General features: G+C 51.4%; 1 protein-coding gene across 1 annotated transcript in view; it reads right to left on the bottom strand.

Annotated features, from left to right (window-relative positions):
- neo1a (neogenin 1a) overlaps positions 1-22,500 on the bottom strand; it is a gene marked incomplete at both ends in the record, with an annotated part of 183,924 nt that overhangs the window by 81,246 nt on the left and 80,178 nt on the right. Inside the window, one exon of the mRNA XM_080531889.1 lies at positions 22,066-22,443. Coding sequence (XP_080388015.1) covers positions 22,066-22,443 — 378 coding nt within the window. The remainder of the gene's footprint in view (positions 1-22,065; positions 22,444-22,500) is intronic.

Raw genomic sequence — 22,500 nt, 5'->3', positions numbered from 1 at the left:
GAATTATTTATGATGAGTGAGAGTTGCCTCCCTGCTTGCTATGCTACTACTGTGCTGCACGTGAGAGAGGTGCTGTGGAAAAAACAACCCAGCTCTGTTTAAACTCATCCCTCCCTCGGTTACGTAAGCGCGCGTCTGATTGGTCCGACGGAGGCGTAGCGGTGGAGGTTTGAGTGTTTCAAGGAACAATCCGGTATTCAAACAAACAACCACAAAGCACTCTGCTCGCCACAGAAATGTAAACACTCCCAAATGTATAGGCAAGGTTAGGGATGCCATCCAGGACTGACCATCCATGAGATGGGGATGATAATGATAACCATGTTGGAAGCCATGCAGGACATTGTTTACAAGCAAACAGAGTCAGCCAAGCGTATGTTTACAGACGCGGCATGTATAAGTCCTATTCTTAAAGAATCAATGGCTATAGAGTACAGCATTATTTTAGAAGTCCAAAAATGGACACCTGATTTCTGTATGAACACTTTTTGGTTGTACTTTTTTTACAGAGGATTGTGAATCTTGAGTGCACAATGGCCAGACTGAACAAAGCAAGGCCCAGTACAGTTGATGCGTGGAAGTGTTACTCATTGAACTTATCCAACTTGACTACTTTGTAATTAAATTTTCCAAATACCCTGTAGCCTGGGGTGGTCCAGTGGTCTAGCACCACAGTCTACAGTGCACACACATGCCCATGTCAGCATGGGTTCGAATCCGGCTCATGCCCTGCTGACATAGCCTCTCTCCCTTCTTCTCCTTACTTTCCTGTCTGTCTTCACTATATCTGTCTAATAAAATGTAAAAAAAAAAAAAAAAGAAAGCCATATACCCCAATCCGGAATGTGTTATATTTCTACTATTAGGCTATGACTTGTCCGCTACACTACCCTTTTCCCCCCTTCCTTTCTTGTTCTGTATTGTCATTGTTATGTGTTGTTAAAAGCAATAAAACATCTTGTTCACAAAAAAAGAAGTCCAAAAAAGTATGTATGAATCCCAGATTGCCCCTTTAACCAATCTAATCCTGTTTGGGTTTGTGAAGTCGCTAAGGAAAAGAAAGCATATTCTTTATTTTTCCACATCGAAAACCCTTCACAGTGTCGATGGAGATATCCTTCATTTCCTGTCTCTCCGCCACGGTGATAAAGGAAAAGACAACCAACATCCTGTCTGAGAAGGGGTTGTTCTCCACGCTACCGTGTCTGACAAGACTGAAAACACAGGATTAATTGATGACTCTGGGATGGAATCTAATAAAGTCGCCCCGCTGCGGCACTTTGTCATACTACTGGAGGCCCGACACACTGACACGCTGATCAAATTAGGGGAACGCACACTCTGGGCTGCGTCATCACAACAACATATCAGCCTGGTTCAGAACAGAGGGAGGGGTCACTAGACTAGCGTCTGTAGATAGCAGGCAGAGGCGATACGACGCGCCGCCGGGTTTGATCAATCTAACGACGTTATGCCGATGTCATCGAGACAAAAGGGACGGAGCCGTGAAAGCCTGACAGCGCAGCATTGACAGACTGACAGAGAACGACTTCCAGAATGTTCTAAAGTTAGAATAATTACTCTGCGAGAGAGCGGTGGTGGTTAGGCTTCCATCTGGATAAGAGAACATTCTGGAACATCCTAGAATGCCTGTCCCCTTCCATGCCCACTTACAACAGGCTGTTGCTACCACACAGACACAGTTCTGAAACCTCCAAATGTAACCTAATATTGATTGTGGCACATTAGTAAAAAAACTAAATAACACAAAAAATAAAAAACACAAGAAAATGTTTTCCAAAAATATTCGATAACCTTTTGTAAGTTTTACAAAGGTTTAACACCCTACTGTATACAAACACACCAGAGCAAACATGGTCAATAAGGAAAACCAATAGTACACAAGAACAGTAAAAGGCTGTTTCTCTGCATGAACTAACATTGAGTTACTAACATTGAGTTAATTCAGGCAGTACACAATGTCTGAAAAATAGAAGCCATCTCACATACACAGACACACACAGACACACACACACAAAGACACACAAAGACACACACAGACACACACAGATACACACAGATACACACAGAGACACACACACACACACACAGACACAGACACACACACACACAGACACAGACACACTCACACACACACACACACACACACACACACAGACACAGACACACTCACACACATACAGACACACACACACACACACACACACACACGGCAACCCTTTTTACAGGCCACACACATCACAAAGAAAACAGACAGCAGATTGATGGATGGCACTGGAGGATTCGGAGCTTCAGACAGGGGTAGTTACTTTATCTACTGGACTGTAGAAATAGCCGGAGAGACGAGAGGCAGAGATGACAGAGAAGGGACATCTAAGGGACTGCTCATTATTTATGACGGGGCGTATATGAAGGGGGCGTCCAAGGAGAGACTGGAGGGAAGGTTGCGCGTTCGCGTTTTCAATTCCAGTCGGGGGACAAATTAACGTGGCTGTTGCTAGACAAACAATGAGGCAACGTAGCCTACTAGCCTGAGGTGACATCACCGGCTATTTACAGAGAACTGATTGAATCTCCCCGTAAATGTGCTTATAATTTGTCTACTTTGGGGGTGGGGGGGGGGCTATGGTAATCAGCATGGATATTTTCAATGCGGACACTGTTTCAGTGAGGTGGTAAATAAATGGTAAATGGACTGCACTTATATAGCGCCTCTCATTCACCCATTCACACACACACATTCACACACCAATGGCGGCAAGCTACCATGCAAGGCGCCGGCCCGCTCACTGGGAGCAATTTGGGGTTCAGTGTCTTGCCCAAGGACACTTCGACATGTGGCCAGCCAGGACTCGAACCGCCGATCTGCCAACCTGCCAACCGATCATTAGACGGCAGCTCTACCTCCTGCACCACAGCCGCCCCCCCACACACCAGACAGGTGTGTGAACTCTGTCTGGACGCGTCTGCGTTGGTCCGCGGCGTCCGTTACGGCGCATTATCTTACGCACGGACCGGCGCGGGTGTGGACGGGGTCCATCAGCCTCCTAGGCCCAGCTGCTGCCCAGAACACACAGACGGTTCAGTCCGGTCACACTGTGTTTACCAAACGTCTCACTCCTCAGAGGACTGTTTGAACAGAAAAGGCGGGACCCTCGTTTTGATGTGCTTAATCAAGCCAAGACGGGACGGCGCTAGGTTACTAGCCGTTACGCAACAGCGCGCGGCTGTCCGTCACACGGAGCTCTAAGTCGTTAGTTTGATTGGACGATACAGATTTCTGTTACGGGGTTGAGATAAATCAGATACAGATAGAAATCAACCGATGCTTAATCAATGTGCTGTCTAGACAAGGACTGATAAGTAGGAGGCCCTGGCACAATGGCACATTGTGTGTGTGTGTGTGTGTGTGGGTGTGTGTGTGTGTGTGTGTGTGGGTGTGTGTGCGCGTGGGTGTGTGGGTGTGTGTGCGCGTGTGCGTGTGTGTGTGTGTGAGTGTGTGTGGGTGTGTGTGTGTGTGTGTGTGTGCGAGTGTGTGCACGTGTGTGTGTGTGTGTGTGTGTGTGCGAGTGTGTGCACGTGTGTGTGTGTGTGTGTGTGCTGTGGGGGAAGAGAGACAGCAGGGGGGTGGCGGCGGCGCACAGCGACATTGTTTAAAAGAGAGATGTCAAATATGGTGAAAAGAACAGGGCCGGTTGCCACGGGAACATCACACACACACAGACAGTCGTGGGAAGACAGTCTGGGAGTTGGCTGGACTCACCGCCACCATCATCATCTTATTTGAATTCATTAGGCCTCCCTCCTCCTCCCCCCGCGCGCGCTCAGCTCCACAGATGAATTAATGTGATATAACCTGTAAATGCGGTCAATTAGCATAACGTCGCCGTAGCGCGACGTGACAAACAAATGTCACGGCAGCAACACTGTGTGTCTTTTTGTGTGCTTGAGTTTGTGCTCTTTTTCCAAACGGTCCTTGGCCGTGACTGACATACATAACAACTTCTTCAACTCCCCGAGGCTCTCTCCGGTCACATTTAGCGTATTAGCTCAAGTATGTTATGCCGGAAAAATAAAACGGCGTCTTAAAAAAAAAAGAAGTGAGAGAATGGTAACAATCTGCTGACATGTCTGTTCTGGAGTGGAAAGAGGCAGGATAAGAGGCATGCTGTTTCCAACACGGGCGCAAACTGTCGATAGCAGTTGGGAGCTATGGTGAACGCGAGAGGGGGAGGAGGGGGGTGGGGGGGTCTTCGCTGGCTTCTGTATTCCGCACACGTACATTATCTTCTGTATTCATGAGTTCAAGGAAAACAATTGAAATGTGTCAGCGCTTGGATTACAGTGAATTTCTATCCTGATAATACTTGACTATTGTTGATGAAATGCCAGGAAGGGTTAAGGAGTATAATGCGCATGTGCGTGCGTGTATGTGTGTGTGTGTGTGTGTGTGTGTGTGTGGATGCATGGGTCAGCTTGTGTTCCACCCAGCATGGGGTCTCACAGATCCAAGTGAGACCACCGGCTTAGCGACGACCCCTCTGTGTCTAGAGGTAAAAAGGCTGTTTCATTACAGGTAATTGAGTCGTATCTGAAAGTTTCAGAAACAATGCTGATTGCGTTAGGGCGGCGTAATCGTGTTAAACTGTCTTATTTCATCCCCGAAAACTTAGCTCATTCTTGGCCCATTTGCGGGGTGACCTTCCGCAGAGGTCGTTGCCACGGGAGACCGTGGCGCCGCGGGGAACGGCTGCTCTCGTTACAAAAGCACAGATAAATGTGTTGTCGCTCTCTCTCCCTCTCTCTCTCCCTCTTTCTCTCATCAGAGGAGGAGGAGTGAGGGAGGGAGGGAGGGAGGGAGAGACCACGGAGAGAGAGGCTCTGTGATGAGAGCAGGTTCTGTGATGTCAGACTCAGGGTAAGAGGACCTGTCAATCAAACCCGACACAGGAACTACAAAGACACCACCCGGCCCTCCAATCACAAGCGCCCTGCTATCTGCAGCCTGTAGCTGTCCTCACGTCTGTCAGAGACGGTTGCTTAGGGGTTAGCTTAACCCCTAACCGCCCCCCCCACCTCCCCACCTCCCCTACCCCCCCCCCACCCACAAGAGGCTCAACAGGGCATCAGGATAAAGGAACACCGGAACACAACCAACCCCTGTAGATGATGGACACGTAGATAAGACCCCTCAGGGATAATACTAGTCCTTCAGCTCTCTCTCTGTCTCTGTCTCTCTCTCTAGTCCTGTCTGGCTCTCTCTCTCTCTCTCTCTCTCTCTCTCTCCACCTCTCCCCGTCGTCATCGCCGTCACCTCCCACCCACCCCCTCCGTATCGCTCTCTCTCTCCCCCACTTACCGCTCCCCTCTGCTCCCCCCCTCTCTCTTTCTCTCTCTCTCTCTCCGCTCACACATTTCAGTCAGAGGCCCTTTGTGTGAGTAGGGCCTGTGTTATCTGGACAGTGGCACATCTGCAGATGCTATCTGACTGTGTGTGTGTGTGTGTGTGTGTGTGTGTGTGTGCGTGTGTGTGTGTGTGTGTGCGTGTGTGTGTGTGTGCACGCGTGTGTCTGTGTGTGTGTGCCTGCATGTGCGTGTGTGTGTGTGTGTTTGCGTGTGTGTGCGCGTGTGTGTGTGTGTGTCTGTGCCTGCATGTGTGTGTGTGTGCGCGTGTGTGTGTGTGTGCGTGTGTGCGTGTGCGTGTGTGTGCGCTGTCACACGGCGGGTCTGTTCCTGCACCGGCTGTATCACTGCCAGGAAGCTAAAGGAGAACTGAGAGGGATGTCAACATGGGAGTGAGGGATGGAGGGAGGGGGAGTGGGGAGGAATGGGAGGAGCAGCAGGAGGAGGAGGAGGAGGAGGAGGAGAAGGAGAGGAGGGGAAGGTAGAATGTCATTAACACCACATGTACTGAGGGGCTGTGTGAGGAGAGGAGAGCTAGGGTACTGGATGTCAGGGAAGGAACTAACATGCCAGGTGGGGGTGGGGGTCTTCACCATGCTAACCCATGCTAACCCATGCACACACGCTGACGCCAAAAAGCCACTCCAGGCTGAGGAGGCACCTGCCATCTGCTAACATCTGGCCATCGCGACAAAAATATTTTTTCCGGACCGAAACAGCGATAAATATGAAAACATCTCTCATATTTCTCCCTCCCTGATCGACCGCCGATTAAACATAGTGATTACGTGACTTCATAATCTACGATCTGACATCCCACGCAATTCTTGTGCATATGACCTACTGTTCTAACACATTTTTTATCTGCGATGAACAATTATTGAATGAACTCAATTCAGAGTCAACATCAAACACCAATCTTTTCTTTAGAACTCGTGTGAGTTACATCAATAATTCATCTTTGAACCCAGAAGAAGACTTTAAGAATACATTCTGCTGCTGCTGTCAGCGGTAACGCCATCATCGGCATCATAACGACAAGTTAGCCAGTTCTTGTGGCATCTATCAATGGTAAATGGACTGCCTTATATAGCACCTTATTCCAAAGCGCTTTACAATGGCCTCTCATTCACACACATTCACACACCAATGGAGGTGGCAAGCTACCATGCAAGGCGCCGGCCCGCTCATTGGGAGCAATTCTGGGGTTCAGTGTCTTGCCCAAGGAACATGTGGCGAGCCAGGGTTCGAACTGCCGATCTGCCAACCTAGACGCCGGCTCTACCTCCTGTAATACAGCTGCCACTATAATGAAATGAATGTATCGCATGCATGCCACACACCCACACACACACACACACACATGAAAGAGGCCAGAGGGCACACAGCTCTAGCTGAAGATTACGCAAACACTTGTAGAGGGAGATGTTCTGTGAAATGATTTCCGTTTCTTTTTCACTTTTTTTTCTCTAACCAATCTGTCAACGGCATGTGCTTTATGAGTTCTACACTTCACTATCTGCTTGTCACACAAGCAAGGCCGCCACATTCTAAATGGAGGTACATTGTGCGGTACTTGAATCACATACGCCCACGTAGCCTATAGGACACACAGGAGGCTGGTGGAGGTAGAGATGGGAGGACGGGCACATGGGGCTCCCACGTGTTTCACACCGTTCCTCCGCAAAACGAAATGTTGAAATAGCAGTAATACCACGTTCAGTGGTAAAATGACATAAGAGATGGAAAGGGGGGATGGCAGTTTTAGAAGGGGGATGATTTTGAACGTTTTTATTTCAGGGGGGATGCCATCCACCCCTCAACTCGAGTGCTGTGCATATCAGACCCTAAAACAAATAGCCTTTATTGATGTAAACCAGCTCCTTACCTTCTTGTGATTTTATGCATCTATGCTCTTTCTAAAATGTGTTTTCTTTTTCCTTTCCTAAACACCAGGGGAGCCACCCCTCCTAAATTTCGTTGTTTGGTACATGTACTGTAGCAATGACAAATAAAGTCCATTCCATTCCATTCCAAAGAGGTTGCTGCAGACTTCGCTCGCGCCCACCCGTACGTGTAGGCAGGCAGGTTGGGGGGGGTGTGGGGGGCAGCAGATGTTTACACACACACAGATGTGGCGGGGCGCAATGCTGTTGCTCACAATGGCTACCTCCATTCATCATCATTTACCGACGTGATGGGAGGGTAAATTGCTGTCAGTTAGACCACACATGGCGTCCCTGGCAGGGACGGAGGGTTTAAGAGACGCGTCCGACGGAGGATCAACGGGATTGGTCGGCTCCTCTTAACTCTGAGTGCCTGGGAAAAAGGTTTTCCCGTAATTCACGCGTGCAAAGTTATGCAGATTAATCACATACAAGGGGTATGAAGAATCCTGTACTCCGTAAAGCATGACAGCTGGATATGGTGAATGTAATGCCTATGCCTACTAATGGTCTAGAAGCTTCTCATGCATACTCATATACTTAAGGACCCAAATCCTTAACGATCCTCAGGAAATCCGCTTTACAGGGTCTGCATGGGATATAAATATAAAGTGGGAATGTCATGATCGCATAAACGTGTTTTTAATCGTATCCGAATGTAGCCTGATGTTCGTAGTTGGAAAATGAGCGAGAAATAAGGAAGGGCGGTTATGCAAATCTGTTCTAAAAACGGGTTCGGAGAAATTATGTAATCTGATTCGCTTGAAACTTTTTTCCGACCGCGCCGTGTTAATCCTTGACGACCGATACGGCGGAGAAAAGGGTCCCTGGGGGCTGTTACCACGGCGATACCCGTCTGCCGACCCCGATGGTCAGAACATAAAACAACATGGCCGTCGACAACTCTCTCGCTTCCGAGTTTAGTAACCCCTGGTTACCACAAAACTACGTTATCGATTATCGACTGAGCCACACGCACGCAAGTTAGTAGGTTACACGGTGGCAACGTTTTGGGAAAAACAACTTCAGGCACAAGGGCAGAGTGTACTGGACACTGTCAATGCATAACTGCCTGATGCAGACAGACTGCCAAGGCATCATAATTCATAAGTGATGATTCAGCATATCAGCTATTTTCGGACATTTTCAAGGGATGAAAAAACTACACATTGCACCTCTAATGCTTACAGACAGAAGGTGTGTGATGGGAGGGAACACTGTTGGCAGCGTTGACGCCTGCTGTGACAATGATGTTTACATTGTCTGGCTGCTCAGAACAGTGTGTGCAGTGCGTGTGTGCAGTGTGTGTGTGTGTGTGTGTGTGTGTGTGTGTGTGCGCAGTACTGCTGCCCTTGTGTTAGTGCAGCAGTCAGTCAGAGACAACAAGGGGCCATGCTGATGTGTGTTCGTCTCTCACCACAGATCACACACACACACACACACACACACACACACACACACACACACACACACACACACACACACTACACCTCCCCCCCCACAAACACACAAAATCAGGAACACACTATCACACAAAACTAACACCAGGGTGCCTGGTGTACCCTGGAACCACATTTTTTTTTTAATAACATCAATCAACCCTCATCAGACTCATCCCATCGCTCCTCCCTCCCCTCTCCCTCGCCCCCCTCTCCCTCGCCCCTTCCTCCCCTCGCCCACCAGTTCACACCTCCGCTGCCTGGCTCAGCCAATCACAGGGCGGCGGGGGCGCCATGCAGCGTGAGGAAGAATTCCAACACCCTCCCTGTGGCCCTCACACACACAGTTCAGGGCAGCCCAGTGTAACGAGGACACACACACACACACACACACACACACACACACACACCCTCCCTCCCTCATATGCCTCTCTTTATCCCAAACACACACACACACACACACAGACGCAGACACACACACACACACACCCTCCCTCCCTCCCACGCCTCTCTTTATCCCACACACACACACACACACACCCACACACCCACACACCCACCCACCCACACACCCACAGACAACACACACACAGGTCTTGCACGCTTCTGTAATGTGCCGACCCGCCATACGGAGCGTGAGCCCCGCTGCAGCAGGCCTGAGCAGATCCATACGGAGCGTGAGCCCCGCTGCAGCAGCAGGCCTGAGCAGGTCCATACGGAGCGTGAGCCCCGCTGCAGCAGGCCTGAGCAGGTCCTGACAGCTCTCTAACAGGATTTACTTTATATGGAAAACGCATCCAGCGCTCGTTTCATTCCCCGCTTTTATTTACTCCCCTGCCTCTCCCAAGAAAACAAAACAATCTTGTTACATGGCAACGGCAACCCCCCGGCTCCCCCCCCCACCCCCACCCCGCTTTTTTATTAGTTCTGAGCGACACGAGGAGGGCTTTGGCGAAAGGCAACAATACAAATACAAATGAGCTTAGTGGAATAAGCCGGGACGCTTTCAGGACATGACACATTTGGGAAGTAAATGTATTTAGTTGGATGGAGATGCCAGAGACTTTTTTTTCTTTTTTCTTCTTTTGTTTGTTGGACAGATCATCACAGACCCCAGAAATACCAGGGCTTCAGGGACCGATTCTAACACCAGAAGACAAACACTGCCTCTCTGCCTCTGACAAGCAAACAACCAAGAAGACCAAGAACATCACACTTTCATGTGTCTCTTCAATGCGCTCCTCTGTCACGCCCTAGGCTAGGCTCTCGCTACGATCCACCACCACCCATGGCCGAAGCATGCTTCTATAGTGTATTCAGCACAAGCAGGTACAGCACTGTATCTTTCTCAAAACTGTTTTCTAATTGTATTTCATAGTTAAAAAAATAAAAAAAATAAAAACATACCAAAATATAATCCAAAGCTTTCATAATTTTCCTCAAAACCATTTTTTTTCCACACACGACGTATTCCGTCATTCCAAAAAACAACAATAAAACGTACCACAGAAGCTCATCACAACCTTTCCTGTCACCCTCCGATCGTGACGGAACGTCCGCCCCAGAGGACAGAGAGGTGAACTCAGACAGGTAGATGAGAATGTCAGCCTCCGCTCCATCCTGAGCGGCTGGCGGTGGTTTTAAACGCTCCGACGGCGCGGGTGTCAAGAGTTGAGGCTCGACATCAACGCTCTGAGCTGTCAGTCAACAGGAAAAAAAAAAAAAAACTTTCCTCTCTGCCTTTCTTTTTCTCTTCCCCTCCCCTCCCTCCCTCCCTCCCTCCCTCCCTCCCTCCCTCCCTCCCTCCCTCCCTCCCTCCCCTCCACCTCTCCTCTTGTCCGTCTGATGGAAACGGGAGGTGCGTTTGAAAAATATATCCCTTTAGGCTCTGGGAGGCTTCAAAACACTGCACCAGAGTGAACTGTCTTTTCAGGGTTCAAAAGCTCCTGTGAAGCCCCAATTTGGCTTTGAAAAATGGTAAGTTTGGATATGAAAACCCAGAGGCCGCCGCTCACACCGCGGCACTTGTTGGCGTGTGGTTGGTTGACCGTAGAGAGATGAAAGGGGGTACAGGGGGGGGGGGATGGGGAGGGGTGAAGGGGGGGGGCGTAGATTGGTCTGTATCACTACGCTATCCAGCACGCCGGCTAGGAGGGGAAAGACGGAGGTTGAATCTCAATGAGGAGAGGGAGGGTAAACAAAGAGCACCAGGAGTGCTGCCTGTCCTCCTTTCTAATGTAGATGGAGAGACTGGAGAGAGGGGGGAGGGGGGGAGAGAGAGAGAGGGGAGGGGGGGGAGAGAGAGGGGGGGAGGCGGAGAGGGAGAGAGAGAGGGGGGGGGGGAGAGAGAGGGGGGAGGGAGAGAGAGAGGGAGAGGGGGGGTGGGAGAGAGAGGGAGGGGAGAGAGAGAGAGGGGGGGGAGAGAGAGAGAGAGAGAGAGAGAAAGAGGGAGAGAGAGATGGAATGTAAAAGAGGTAGAGGTAGAGAGAAAAACACATCCCTCTTTCAGACCGCTCTGGCGTTTCTTTGACTCTCCTACCTAGTCGGCGGCATCCAAAAGGTTCGACTCGAGCAACGGTGAACAGAATGATCAGTCTCCCTCAGGTAGATAAGCCCACACCCATCCCTGCTAGCCGCCTGCAGAGACCTTCGCCATGCTAATCCTGCTAGCCCAAAATAACCAGGGGGTCCCTTTCATCCTTCCCGCTTCCTCCCTCCCTCCCTCTCTCTCTCTCTCTCTCTCTCTCTCTCTCTCTCTCTCTCTCTCTCTCTCTCCCTCTCTCTCTCTCTCCATTCTGGAGAATCAGAATACCCCCCCAAAAAAGATGGCTCCATCTGAGGCTCCTAGAGAGTCACATGTCTTGGCGTGTCTCGCCGCACGGGCAGCGAACAGGCGTCATCTGGTAGAACAACAGGAGCTTCAGAAGGGAGAGACGTGGCGGAGAGAGAGAGAGAAAAAGAAAGAGAAGGAGAGAGAGAGACAGAGAGAGAAGGAGAGAGAGAGAGAAAGAGAGGGAGAGACAGAGAGAGAGAGGGAGAGACAGAGAGAGAGACATGGTGGAGAGAGAGAGAGAGAGAGAGAGAGAGAGAGAGAGAGAGAGAGAGAGAGAGAGACAGTTCTGTCTGACTAAACGGATGAGTGACAGGGGCCACTTTGGAGCAGAGCGTGTTGTTTTGTGTGTTGCGCCGGCCGTGCGTGCTTTGGTATCCTGCAGACATCTCAGGTATAAATCATTACACTGTCATCCTGCCATGCGTCTCAATGTGGAAAAGAGAAAAAAGGGTGGAGGAGTGGGTGGAGTAGGCTCAGGCTTTCCTGGGTGGAGGAGGAGGAGGAGGAGGAGGGAGAAGTTTGATCACTGGTTGCGTCTTGGTAAGACATCCTATGAATGACACAATACAGCGGCATAAAAACCCGAACAGCAACCTCCTCCTGAAAACACCTGCGCTTTCCCTGAACTGTCTTCCCCGGTTCGATTAATATGTCAACATCCGCTAGAAGTGCGGATACGAGGCTAGTCATATCCCCTCTCATGTCAGGTTCTCAGCATCGCGCCGTCGACAGCGGAGGTGAGAGGCGGAGGCGGAGTCTCTCTAGTTTAGCGGAAGGCCTTGAAGAGACAGACGTCTCCATTGATGTGCCGCTCCCTTTCATACAAAACAGTGGGCATGCATAATGCATCGCCGAGACTCTCGGTGGTGTGCGTGTGCGTGTGAGCGTGTGTGTGTGTAAGTGTGTATATGAGTACCAGGAGTAAAGAGGGGAGTATGGGAAATCATTATGCACAAACGCAGTTCTAACACAGCCAGGCAGACAGGCTGCTCTCTCCGACTCCTCGGCGGTGATGAGAGGGAAGTTTATCTTCATCCTCCTCCACTGTCAATTATCGCTTTCATTACCTCGGAAATTAAATTGAAAAAAACCGCATCCAATGGAAGAAAAAAAAAACGATAGCGAATCTCAAAATGGCTCCCGAAGGTTGTGCAGTCTGGTGTTGCGCTGCGTTGTCGGGAATCTACTTCAATTTGCCGTTCGCTTATTGTTTTAAATTGCGAGGCGAGTGTGTTCTCAAACAAATTAATACCGGATCGCTCAGAGTACTAGGCAATAAGGCTGCGCTTCAGACGGTTACAAACTGTTTTCTTTTTTTTCCTCCTTTTTTTTTTCTTGGCGGGCTACCTCCAGAGCTGACAGGAATATCAAACTGACAAACTTTCAAATCAAGTCGTACAGTAGGCATCGGAGCAGAGTCATGTTGGGAAAACGACCACCAGTCGTTTCGCTTGGCAAGGCGGTGTATTTCTGAACACTAACCCCCACCCCCCCCTCGAGTCCCCCACTGTGCAGGTGCAAGCGCCACCGAGAGCTGTCGCTAGCACCTGTGAGGTTGCTATGGCAACCTGCCCTCCAAACCCCCCCCCCCCCCCTCCCTGTCCTCCCCTGAACAGTGACAGGTGATACGCTGCGTAACTCCAAAAAGCAAAAAGCTGTTGGAGTTTTTCACGGCGGCGGTGTTCACTACTGCTCCACCAGACCAGAGACCGACCGCACGCCTGACGTAGTCCAGACAAACCCTGACAGAAACAGCCCTCATCTTCCCCCCCCCCCCCCCCCCCCCGCTGTAAACACCAACCGCTCCACCCCATTACCATGTCCACCGGGGGGAGACGGGGTGGAGGTGGAGGTGGAAACCGGAGGATTGCGATGCGTGAATGAGGAACGGTATCTAAGCCACGCCGGTTGGATAACGTCCCTCGTTCCTTTCCAGGCGTTGGCGGTGAGCCCGTCCTCCGATGTCTACCTCCACCAGCCTCCCCCTGGGTGTCTACCTCCCCCAGCCTCCCCCTGGGTGTCTACCTCCCCCAGCCTCCCCCTGGATGTCTACCTCCCCCAGCCTCCCCCTGGAGGTCTACCTCCCCCAGCCTCCCCCTGGGTGTCTACCTCCACCAGCCTCCCCCTGGATGTCTACCTCCCCCAGCCTCCCCCTGGGGGTCTACCTCCCCCAGCCTCCCCCTGGAGGTCTACCTCCCCCAGCCTCCCCCTGGATGTCTACCTTCCCCAGCCTCCCCCTGGATGTCTACCTCCCCCAGCCTCCCCCTGGGTGACTACCTCCCCCAGCCTCCCCCTGGAGGTCTACCTCCCCCAGCCTCCCCCTGGAGGTCTACCTCCCCCAGCCTCCCCCTGGATGTCTACCTCCCCCAGCCTCCCCCTGAATGTCTACCTCCCCCAGCCTCCCCCTGGGTGTCTACCTCCACCAGCCTCCGCCTGGGTGTCTACCTTCCCCAGCCTCCCCCTGGATGTCTACCTCCCCCAGCCTCCCCCTGGGTGTCTACCTTCCCCAGCCTCCCCCTGGGTGTCTACCTTCCCCAGCCTCCCCCTGGGTGTCATTATGTTGTTACAATGTTGATACAGCCACAGGGTGAAGAGGCTAGGGGTTGTTTCAGCCCTGCCTCTTTATTTCTCTCTCTCTCTCCCTCTCCCTCCCTCCCTCCCTCCCTCCCAGCAGTGACAGGGATAGGAATCAGGGTAATAGAACACCACCGTGACCCTGAACCCATTTCCGGGTCGTTCTACCATTCGTCATGACGACGACAACGACAACGATGACCCCCCCGGGCCGGCCTCTGTCAGGGATGTTGGCGGGCAGCAGCACGCGATCGCTCATTAGGATGGGATCGGATTTCAGTTCGGGGGGGGGGGGAGAGGGGGGGATCTAAGACTCCCTCCGTCGACGGAGAACCGTGACCGCCGAAATCAGAGCCAACAAACAAACAAAACACCGGTAACATAAAAAAATAAAAAAAATAAAAAACATAAAAAGGAAAAAGGCAGAAACAATGATACGGCTGAGGAGGTTGGTGTGTGTGGGGGGTTGGTGATAACAGGGAGGGCTGTTTGGATTCGCTGGTGTTTGTTTGTTTGTTAGTGGTTGGTGTGTGTTTTTTGTGTTTTTTTGCGACTCGGACGCAGTCACTGTGGAGGAGCGGTGAGATGGGGGGGGGTGGGGGGAGCAGCTGCTGGGGGAGGAAAGAGAGAGAGGGGGGGAGAGGGAGTGGAAAAGGAGAGGAGGAAGAAAGGGAAAGAGAGAGAGAAGGAGGAGTAGTGGAGATCTGGGGGAGAAAGAGGTAGTAGATGGGTAGGGGGCGGTGGGAGAGAGAGAGAGAGAAGGGGAGAGAGAGAGGGGGGGGGAGAGAGAGAGAGAGAGAGGGGGGGGGGGAGCGAGAGAGAGAGAAAGAGAGAGAGAGAGAGAGAGAGAGAGAGAGAGAGAGAGAGAGAGGGGGGGAGAGAGAGAGAGAGAGAGAGAGAGAGACGGGGTTTGGGGAGTGTGAAATGAAACACTGATTGATAGAGAGGGAGGGAGGCAGACAGCTCAGGGAATAGCTCAACCCCCACTGAGGTGACGGGTCACTGGAACGAGAGGAGAGGGGTGTGTGTGTGTGTGTGTGTGTGTGTGTGTATGTGTACAGTGTGTGTGTGTGTGTGTGTGGATATGTGTACAGTCTGTGCGTGTGTACGTGTGTGTGTGCGTGTACACAGTCCGTGTGTGTATGTGTACAGTGTGTGTGTGTGTGTATATGTGTACAGTGTGTGTGTGTGTGTGTGCATGGAGAAAAGCCATCCGACCCTGTCGTATCCCAGGGTTGTGTACTTGGGAACAGACTGGGCTTTGAGATAACCTGTATGTCTTCACCTAGATCATCCGTCTGTGTGCGTGCGTGCGTGCGTGTGTGCGTGTGTTTGTGTGTGTGTGTGTGTGTCACAACACAACTGCCATTGAACAAGACACGCTCTTGGCTGTGTAGTCTTGGCTGGGGGAGTTCACCCCAAGCAGTTTTCTCCCTCCACCTCCACCTCCACCTCCACCTCCACCTCCACCTCCTCAGGTTCCATCTCTAAACCCAACCTGGAGGCAGGGACAACGCCATGCTGCAGAGACAGATAACCAGATAACCAGATAACCAGCATCGCATCCTCGGATAACATCTACCATGGTCAACAGCAGCAGACCTCCTCAGTAAAGGACGTGGGGTAGAGACAGGACATGGAGCGTCAGTGAAGAGAGTCTAGACTGTAGACCCAACATGACTCAGCTGGCTGCAGCCAGGGAGCCCCCCGATACCGTCACACACCCTGGAGGCCCGCCCTCGGCCGCCACAGGGACATCCTGCTGTCATGTGTCGTTGTCAACGAGGATTTAGATGTCTACGTAGTTTTGGGGAACACTGGCACAATCGTCTTGTGTCTCGTTTCCACCGACGAGTTTCAGCTGCCGTATCGTCGGGGTGGGGGTGGGGGGGGGTAAGGGCTCCAAGAACATATTAAATACATCAAAAAACAGGATTAAAGACTCTCACAAGGCGTATATAATCTGCATAGGACACCCTAAATCCTTCAAAGGGACCCTATCCAGACCCCCTCCAGTCCGAATCAAACATTTTAAGATGAAATCCATGTTTAAAGTATTATGTCTACAACCGTTTGGGCCCCGAAATAAGTAATTTTGTAAAAACATAAAGAAGAAAAGAAAAAAGGGACATTTCGACCCAAAGTCAAAGGATTTCACAAGGCGTCGGATCTGAATACGACACCCTAAGTCCCTTCAAGACCCCCTCCAGTTAAAATCCAACATTTCAAGATGAAATCCATGTTTAATGTATAAATAGACCCAAAGTCAAAATCTTTATCAAACGAGCCGTGCTTTTGAAGTGTGTAGGCAAGCGCGACATCATCCAGATGAGTTCTCTGCCCGCCCCGAAGAGCCTTTTTCTTTTCCTGTAACAGGTAAACACCTCCCTCAAACAGAAGTGTGTCGTGTTGTGAGCCTTCAGGACACGGTCAGAGCAGACACACCTCTGTGCCAGTGACGCTGTGTTCTAGGCTTCTAGCCTGCTTCATTTGGTCCATACTATAGGCCTCTATATTCCATATGTTTAGCTACGGTAATTTTGTTACAGGACAGAAAGTTCTTATGAAGACAACCTAATTATTTCGGGACCACTGATCAAAGGACCCACTTGTACGTGTTGTCAAAAGGCGTTTCCGCCTTTGTCTTTGCAACCCACTGTCAAGCTAATTCATTAAGAGCGTCTAAGTACCTGAACAGTTCATTTTACCAGGTAGCCTACCTAGCCTCCACAGGACTAACAACCTTTTCCACCTCTCCAGACGGCCTCTTTAAACGGTTGAGAGGCTGAGAATACTAAATGTGACGAGGCAGACATCACACACACCATCCCCACTACTGCTGAGAGGAACGCAGAGTGTCAGGGAGGGACGCACAGGCTGGAAACACACTGACTGAAGGGGCTTTGACCAGCTCTCTGTCAGCTCCTGGTGCAACGTAAGAGAGGGGGAGAGAGAGAGAGAGAGCAATAGAGAAAGGAGAGAGAAGAATTGGAGACAGTTGGTTGGACGAGCCAATGGAGCATGAGTGAGAAAGAGAGCCAAAAAAGACAAAAATAGAGAACGAGAGAGAGACAGAAGAAGATATGGAAATCAGGTCTCTATCCTCTCATTTAGGGGTGCCCCCGTTGAGCTGTGGTGGGAGTTGCCCACATGCGGCGCACCCCAAGCCTTCACCACAGGGGTGAGTTGAAAGAGATTTGAGCGTGGGTGAGGGAAGGATATGGGGGGGGGGGGTGTGGTGAGACAGGTTTCCTCACACTCTGCCTTATCTCCTCTGTCTCTCCCTCGCTCTCTCTCTCTCTTCCTTATCTCCTCTGTCTCTCCCTCTGCCCTATCTCCTGTCTCCCTCTTCCTCTACCACTCTCTCTCTGTGCCTCTCTCCCTCCCTCTCGCCCTCCCTCTCTCCCTCTACCACTCTCTCCTCTGTCTCTCCCTCCCTGCCTCTCTACCACTCTCTCCTTCCCGCCACCCCTTTCTTCTCTGTCTCTCCCTCCCTCCCTCTCTCTCTACCACTCTCTCCTTCCCTGCCTCTGCCTCTCTCTCCCTCCCACCCCCCCTTTCTCCTCTGTCTCCCCCTCCCTCCCTCCCTCCCTCTACCTCTCTCTGCCCTATCACTCCTCTCTTTCTCTCGAGGCGCACTGAATACAGATGATTCTGTTCAGCCAAGGGAAGTCACACTACCTTCTCACACACACACACATGCACACATACACATACACACACACATGCACACATACACATGCACACACACACACACACACACACACACACACACACACACACACACACACACACACACATACATACACACACACACACACACATACACACATGCACATACACACACACACATACACACATGCACACACACACACACACATGCACACACACACATACACGCACACATACACGCACACACTCGCATGCAAAGTAGACGAAAAGGGATGGGGAGACATAGGAGGAGGAGGAGGGAGGAGGATGGAGAGAGCAACACATTAAAGCCGGATTGAGAGGGAGAAGGAGAAGAGAGGGAGTGAGAGAGAGAATGAGAGAGATGGAGAAGGGAAAGAAAGAAATGACAGGGGAAGAGATGAGGTGAGAATGACAGAAGGAGGAGAGGAAAAGCAGAGCATCGTAAGGAGGAGAGAGAAAGAGAGAGAGAAAGGTACAGTACGATGGAGAACAAGAAGAAGAAAGAAGGGATGGAGACGGTGAGTGACAGAGGAGTAAATGAAGGGAGGGTGTGAACAGAGAGAGAGAGGGGGTGAGAGAGAGAGGAAGGAGCTTAGGGAGCCATCATGGGAAAACACACCAGTGAGAGGAAAAGAGGAGGGAGCGGTCGGAGCGAATTGGAGGGCGATGGAGCGATGGGGTGAGAGGAGAGGAGAGGAAGGTTGGAGAGAGAGAGGGAGGGAGGGAGAGAGAGAGAGAGAGTGATGAAGCTGTGAGAGGAGGGGAGGGATGGAGATGAGTGGAATGAGGTAGCCAGGGCTGACGGAAAAGATGGAGAGAGAGAGAGAGAGAGAGAGAGAGAGAGAGAGAGAGAGAGAGAGAGAGAGAGAGAGAGAGTGATGAAGCTGTGAGAGGAGGGGAGGGATGGAGATGAGTGGAATGAGGTAGCCAGGGGTGACGGAAAAGATGGAGAGAGAGAGAGAGAGAGAGAAAGAGAGCGAGGCAGGGATGAGATTGAGGAAAGGAAAAAACGGAGAGAAAAGAGGAGGGGAGGGAGCAGGGGTGAGAGGGTAGGAAAACACACAGAGAAGAAGAGCAGAGATGCAGAGATGCAGAGGTGAAGGAGAAGAGAGGAGAGGAGGAGGAGGAGGAGGAGGAGGGGGTGGAGGGATCAGGGACACTTCTCCCCGTCATCCATCAGGGATATTACCGCCGCGTTTGTCATCCGCGCTCCGAGCCGCGGCCTCGTTACATCCTGCGGGTCGCAGCCGCAACCCCATCATCCCACAGGCAAATGCTTCTGGAACGGTCCGCCACGACCACGCCGCTATTAACCTTTTAATGGCCAACCTGACAGCACGCCGCAGAGATCACTGACGCTCTCTGTGTGAGTGAGTGAGTGAGTGAGTGAGTGTGTGCGCGTGTGTCTGTGTGTGTGTGTGTGTGTGTGTGTGTGTGTGTATGTGTGTGTGTGTGTGTGCGTGTGTGTGTGTGCATTCATGTATGTGACACGAGTGATTGTGCATGTGTGGGAGTATAATGTGTGTGTGTGTGTGTTTGTGTGTCAGTATGAATGGGTTTCCGGGGTGTGTGTGTGTGTGTGTGTCAGTGTGTATAGCTAAAAGCGTATTATGATAAACCCCCCCCCCGCCTGCAGAAATTGATTTAATCTCCCGTCCATGAAGGTTCACCCCGGTGGAGCTGGTTGACTCTGAGGGTGGATCATTTAATAGCTCAGGTCTGATCTCAGGTCTGTTGCCTGGGCGTCTTGTCTCCATTAAACATGCAGGGCTCTCACTGACGCAGACGGACGGGAACGCTGGGATCAGCCTCAGTCCACTCCGCTGTCGTGGACAGACACACGCACGCGCCTGCACAGACACACACACAAAGTGTGACAGGAAAAAACACCCACACCCACACACAGTGTGACAAAAAATACACTCACATCACACAGTGTCTCACTCACACACACACACACACACACACACACACATCACACACACACACACACACACACACACATCACACAGTGTGACACACAGAGACACACATCACACAGTGTCTCACACACACCCACACACACATCACACAGTGTCTCTCTCTCACACACACACACACACACACATACACACACACACACACACACACGTACACACACACAGACACACCCACACACACATCACACAGTGTCTCACACACACACACCCACACACACACACACACCCACACACACACACACACACACACACACAGGCGCAATGAAGCCTGTCCTCTCCTCCTGTGGTTGAGGGTATTGATGTGTTGGTATGACCTGAAAGGTCACTAGATTTCCCATGATGATAGTCTCAGGTCAGGCTGTGTGATAGAGTGGGGTGGGGGTGGGGGAATGGTACACACACACACACACACACACACACACACACAGGCACACACACACACACACACACACACACACACACGTAGGCACACACACATAGGCACACACACACGCACGCGCACACCGCAAGCTAGTAAACGCGGTCAAGTCTATAGTCTATTATAGAGTGTACTGGTCCATCACTCGCCAAGGAGGAGATTGAGGCTAAAAACAATCAAAGCATCGAATCAATGAAAGTGAGAGGGGAGAGTCTGAAACCTCACCTCATCACGATCGAGTCCTTTCATATAAATACCGGGGCATCTGGACGAATGATAAGCTGTCTTTCAAAAACACATAAATAGCCAAGATAATTTTAGCCAAGAAAACTACCAATTAAACTGGGTTTCTTCGACCCCCCAAAAATAACCCAAAAACCCCCAAATAACCCCCAAATAACCCCAAAATAACCAAAAAATTACCCAAAATTACCCAAAATCTCTTTCGATCGGAAAAAAAGGACGGTTCTGGCCACACTCCTCCCAATTCACCGTGATGGTGGTATGACCCGTCGGCAAGTGACCACGACTCCGCTAAAACCCCCTGGACTCAGTGTGCTGACAAGTATGGAACCCACCATTGCATAAAATGTTTATCCCAAACCGTAGGCTGCTACAGGCCTTCTCTGACGGCTAGAAGATTCCCAGCGCTGGTTTTAACCGACGTTGTCTCATTATCGTAGGAGGAGATCCCAGTCAACACTACTGGCAGTAGAGCACGCGAGGCCTCACGTGTTAGCATGCTAACGTGTGAACTCCCAGGTCGACCGTGGGCGATACGTCTGACACGGCGTCATCTCCCAAAAGGTTGTGGACAGGAGGACACGCCGTCGGAAGACGTGTGGCGTGAGGAGGAGGAGGAGGAGGAGTGTGACTTCACACTTCACACTTCACATCAACACCCTGCCTCTCTTGTGAGGGCCTTACTTCCTCCAAGCGTGGCCGACACCCTATAGCCTAGTCTTCAGTCCCCTCCTACCCTGCTACACAACAGGCTCGGGAGAGAGAGGAGAACATAATTGCATTCTGGTACCGTTCCTCTGCCTGTAAATTGAATTCCGGAGGGCGAGAAAGCAAGAGACTCAAAAACACCTAATAATCCCTGTCCCTCGACCTTCTGGAACATAACAAGGTCACGTCGCAGCTCTGGAGAGAGGGGACAGGCAGCCTCCTTCACGGTAAAAAACAAACAACCCCCCTTCGTACGTGTTTACTGTGAGGCGACACTGCGCATAGACGACCGAAATGTATTGGAGTGGAGAAAATAATCTATACATCGTAATGTGGTTTACTTTGAAGAGGACAACAGGGTGAAGACATGAGCCCTTTTCCCCTTCAGAGTATGTGTACTTGTGGAGAGCACAGTGTGGAGAGTTCTTCTGAATCAGTCTTTGTTTTATAATATAGTCGTCATGCCATGTAGTGAGGCTAAACCGTCTCTGTGTGTGTTAGGTGTGTTAGATATAGCGTTATACACTACACACCTTGCCCTGCTGACTTATTCTCTCTCATCTACAAATTACTTTTCGAATCTTCTTCATTCGCTCTGTCATTTCAAACCCCTACTTCATTCCTCCATATCTCCTCTCTCTCCCCCCTCCACTCTCTCTCTCTTCCTCCTTCCCCTCCTCCCTCCCTCCACATCCCTCTCTCCCCATCCCCCTCCTCCCTCCTCTCCCTCCCCCCTCCCTTCCCTCCCTTCCCTCTCCTTCCCTCCCCACTCCCCCCTCCTCCCCTCGCCTCTCCCTCTCTCTCGTACCTGCTACGGTGAGCCTGGCGGTGCGGCTGGCGATGGTGCCCAGGTTGTCGATGGTGGCCACGCACTGGTAGGTGCCCTCGTCCGGCTTGTTGTGCTTGGCGTGGACCACGGAGGTGATGAGGAGGGAGCCGTCGCCCAGGACCCTGCGCCGGTCGTCCGACGCCAGGCTGAGGAAGGTGCCGTCCTTCTTCCACTCCACGCGGACCGGACCGGGGGCGGCGCCCGGGCCGGGGGCGGGGCTCCGGGAGGAGGAGGAGGGGGAGGAGCCGCCGCTGTGGGCGGAGCAGTTGAGCAGGGCGGGCGTGCCCCTCACCGCCAACGTGTCCCAGGGCTCCACGGAGAACCAGAAGGGGCTGAAGGGCCTGGCCGCGGACACGCCTGGAGGAGGAAAGGAGGGGGGGTTGAGTTATTTAATAATAATAATAATAATAATAA

This window comes from Nansenia antarctica, assembly GCF_963989245.1.
Source record: "Nansenia antarctica genome assembly, chromosome: 5".
NCBI lineage: Eukaryota > Metazoa > Chordata > Actinopteri > Argentiniformes > Microstomatidae > Nansenia > Nansenia antarctica.
Note: the sequence above shows the minus strand (reverse complement) of the source record. Positions and strands in the feature narration are given on the sequence as shown.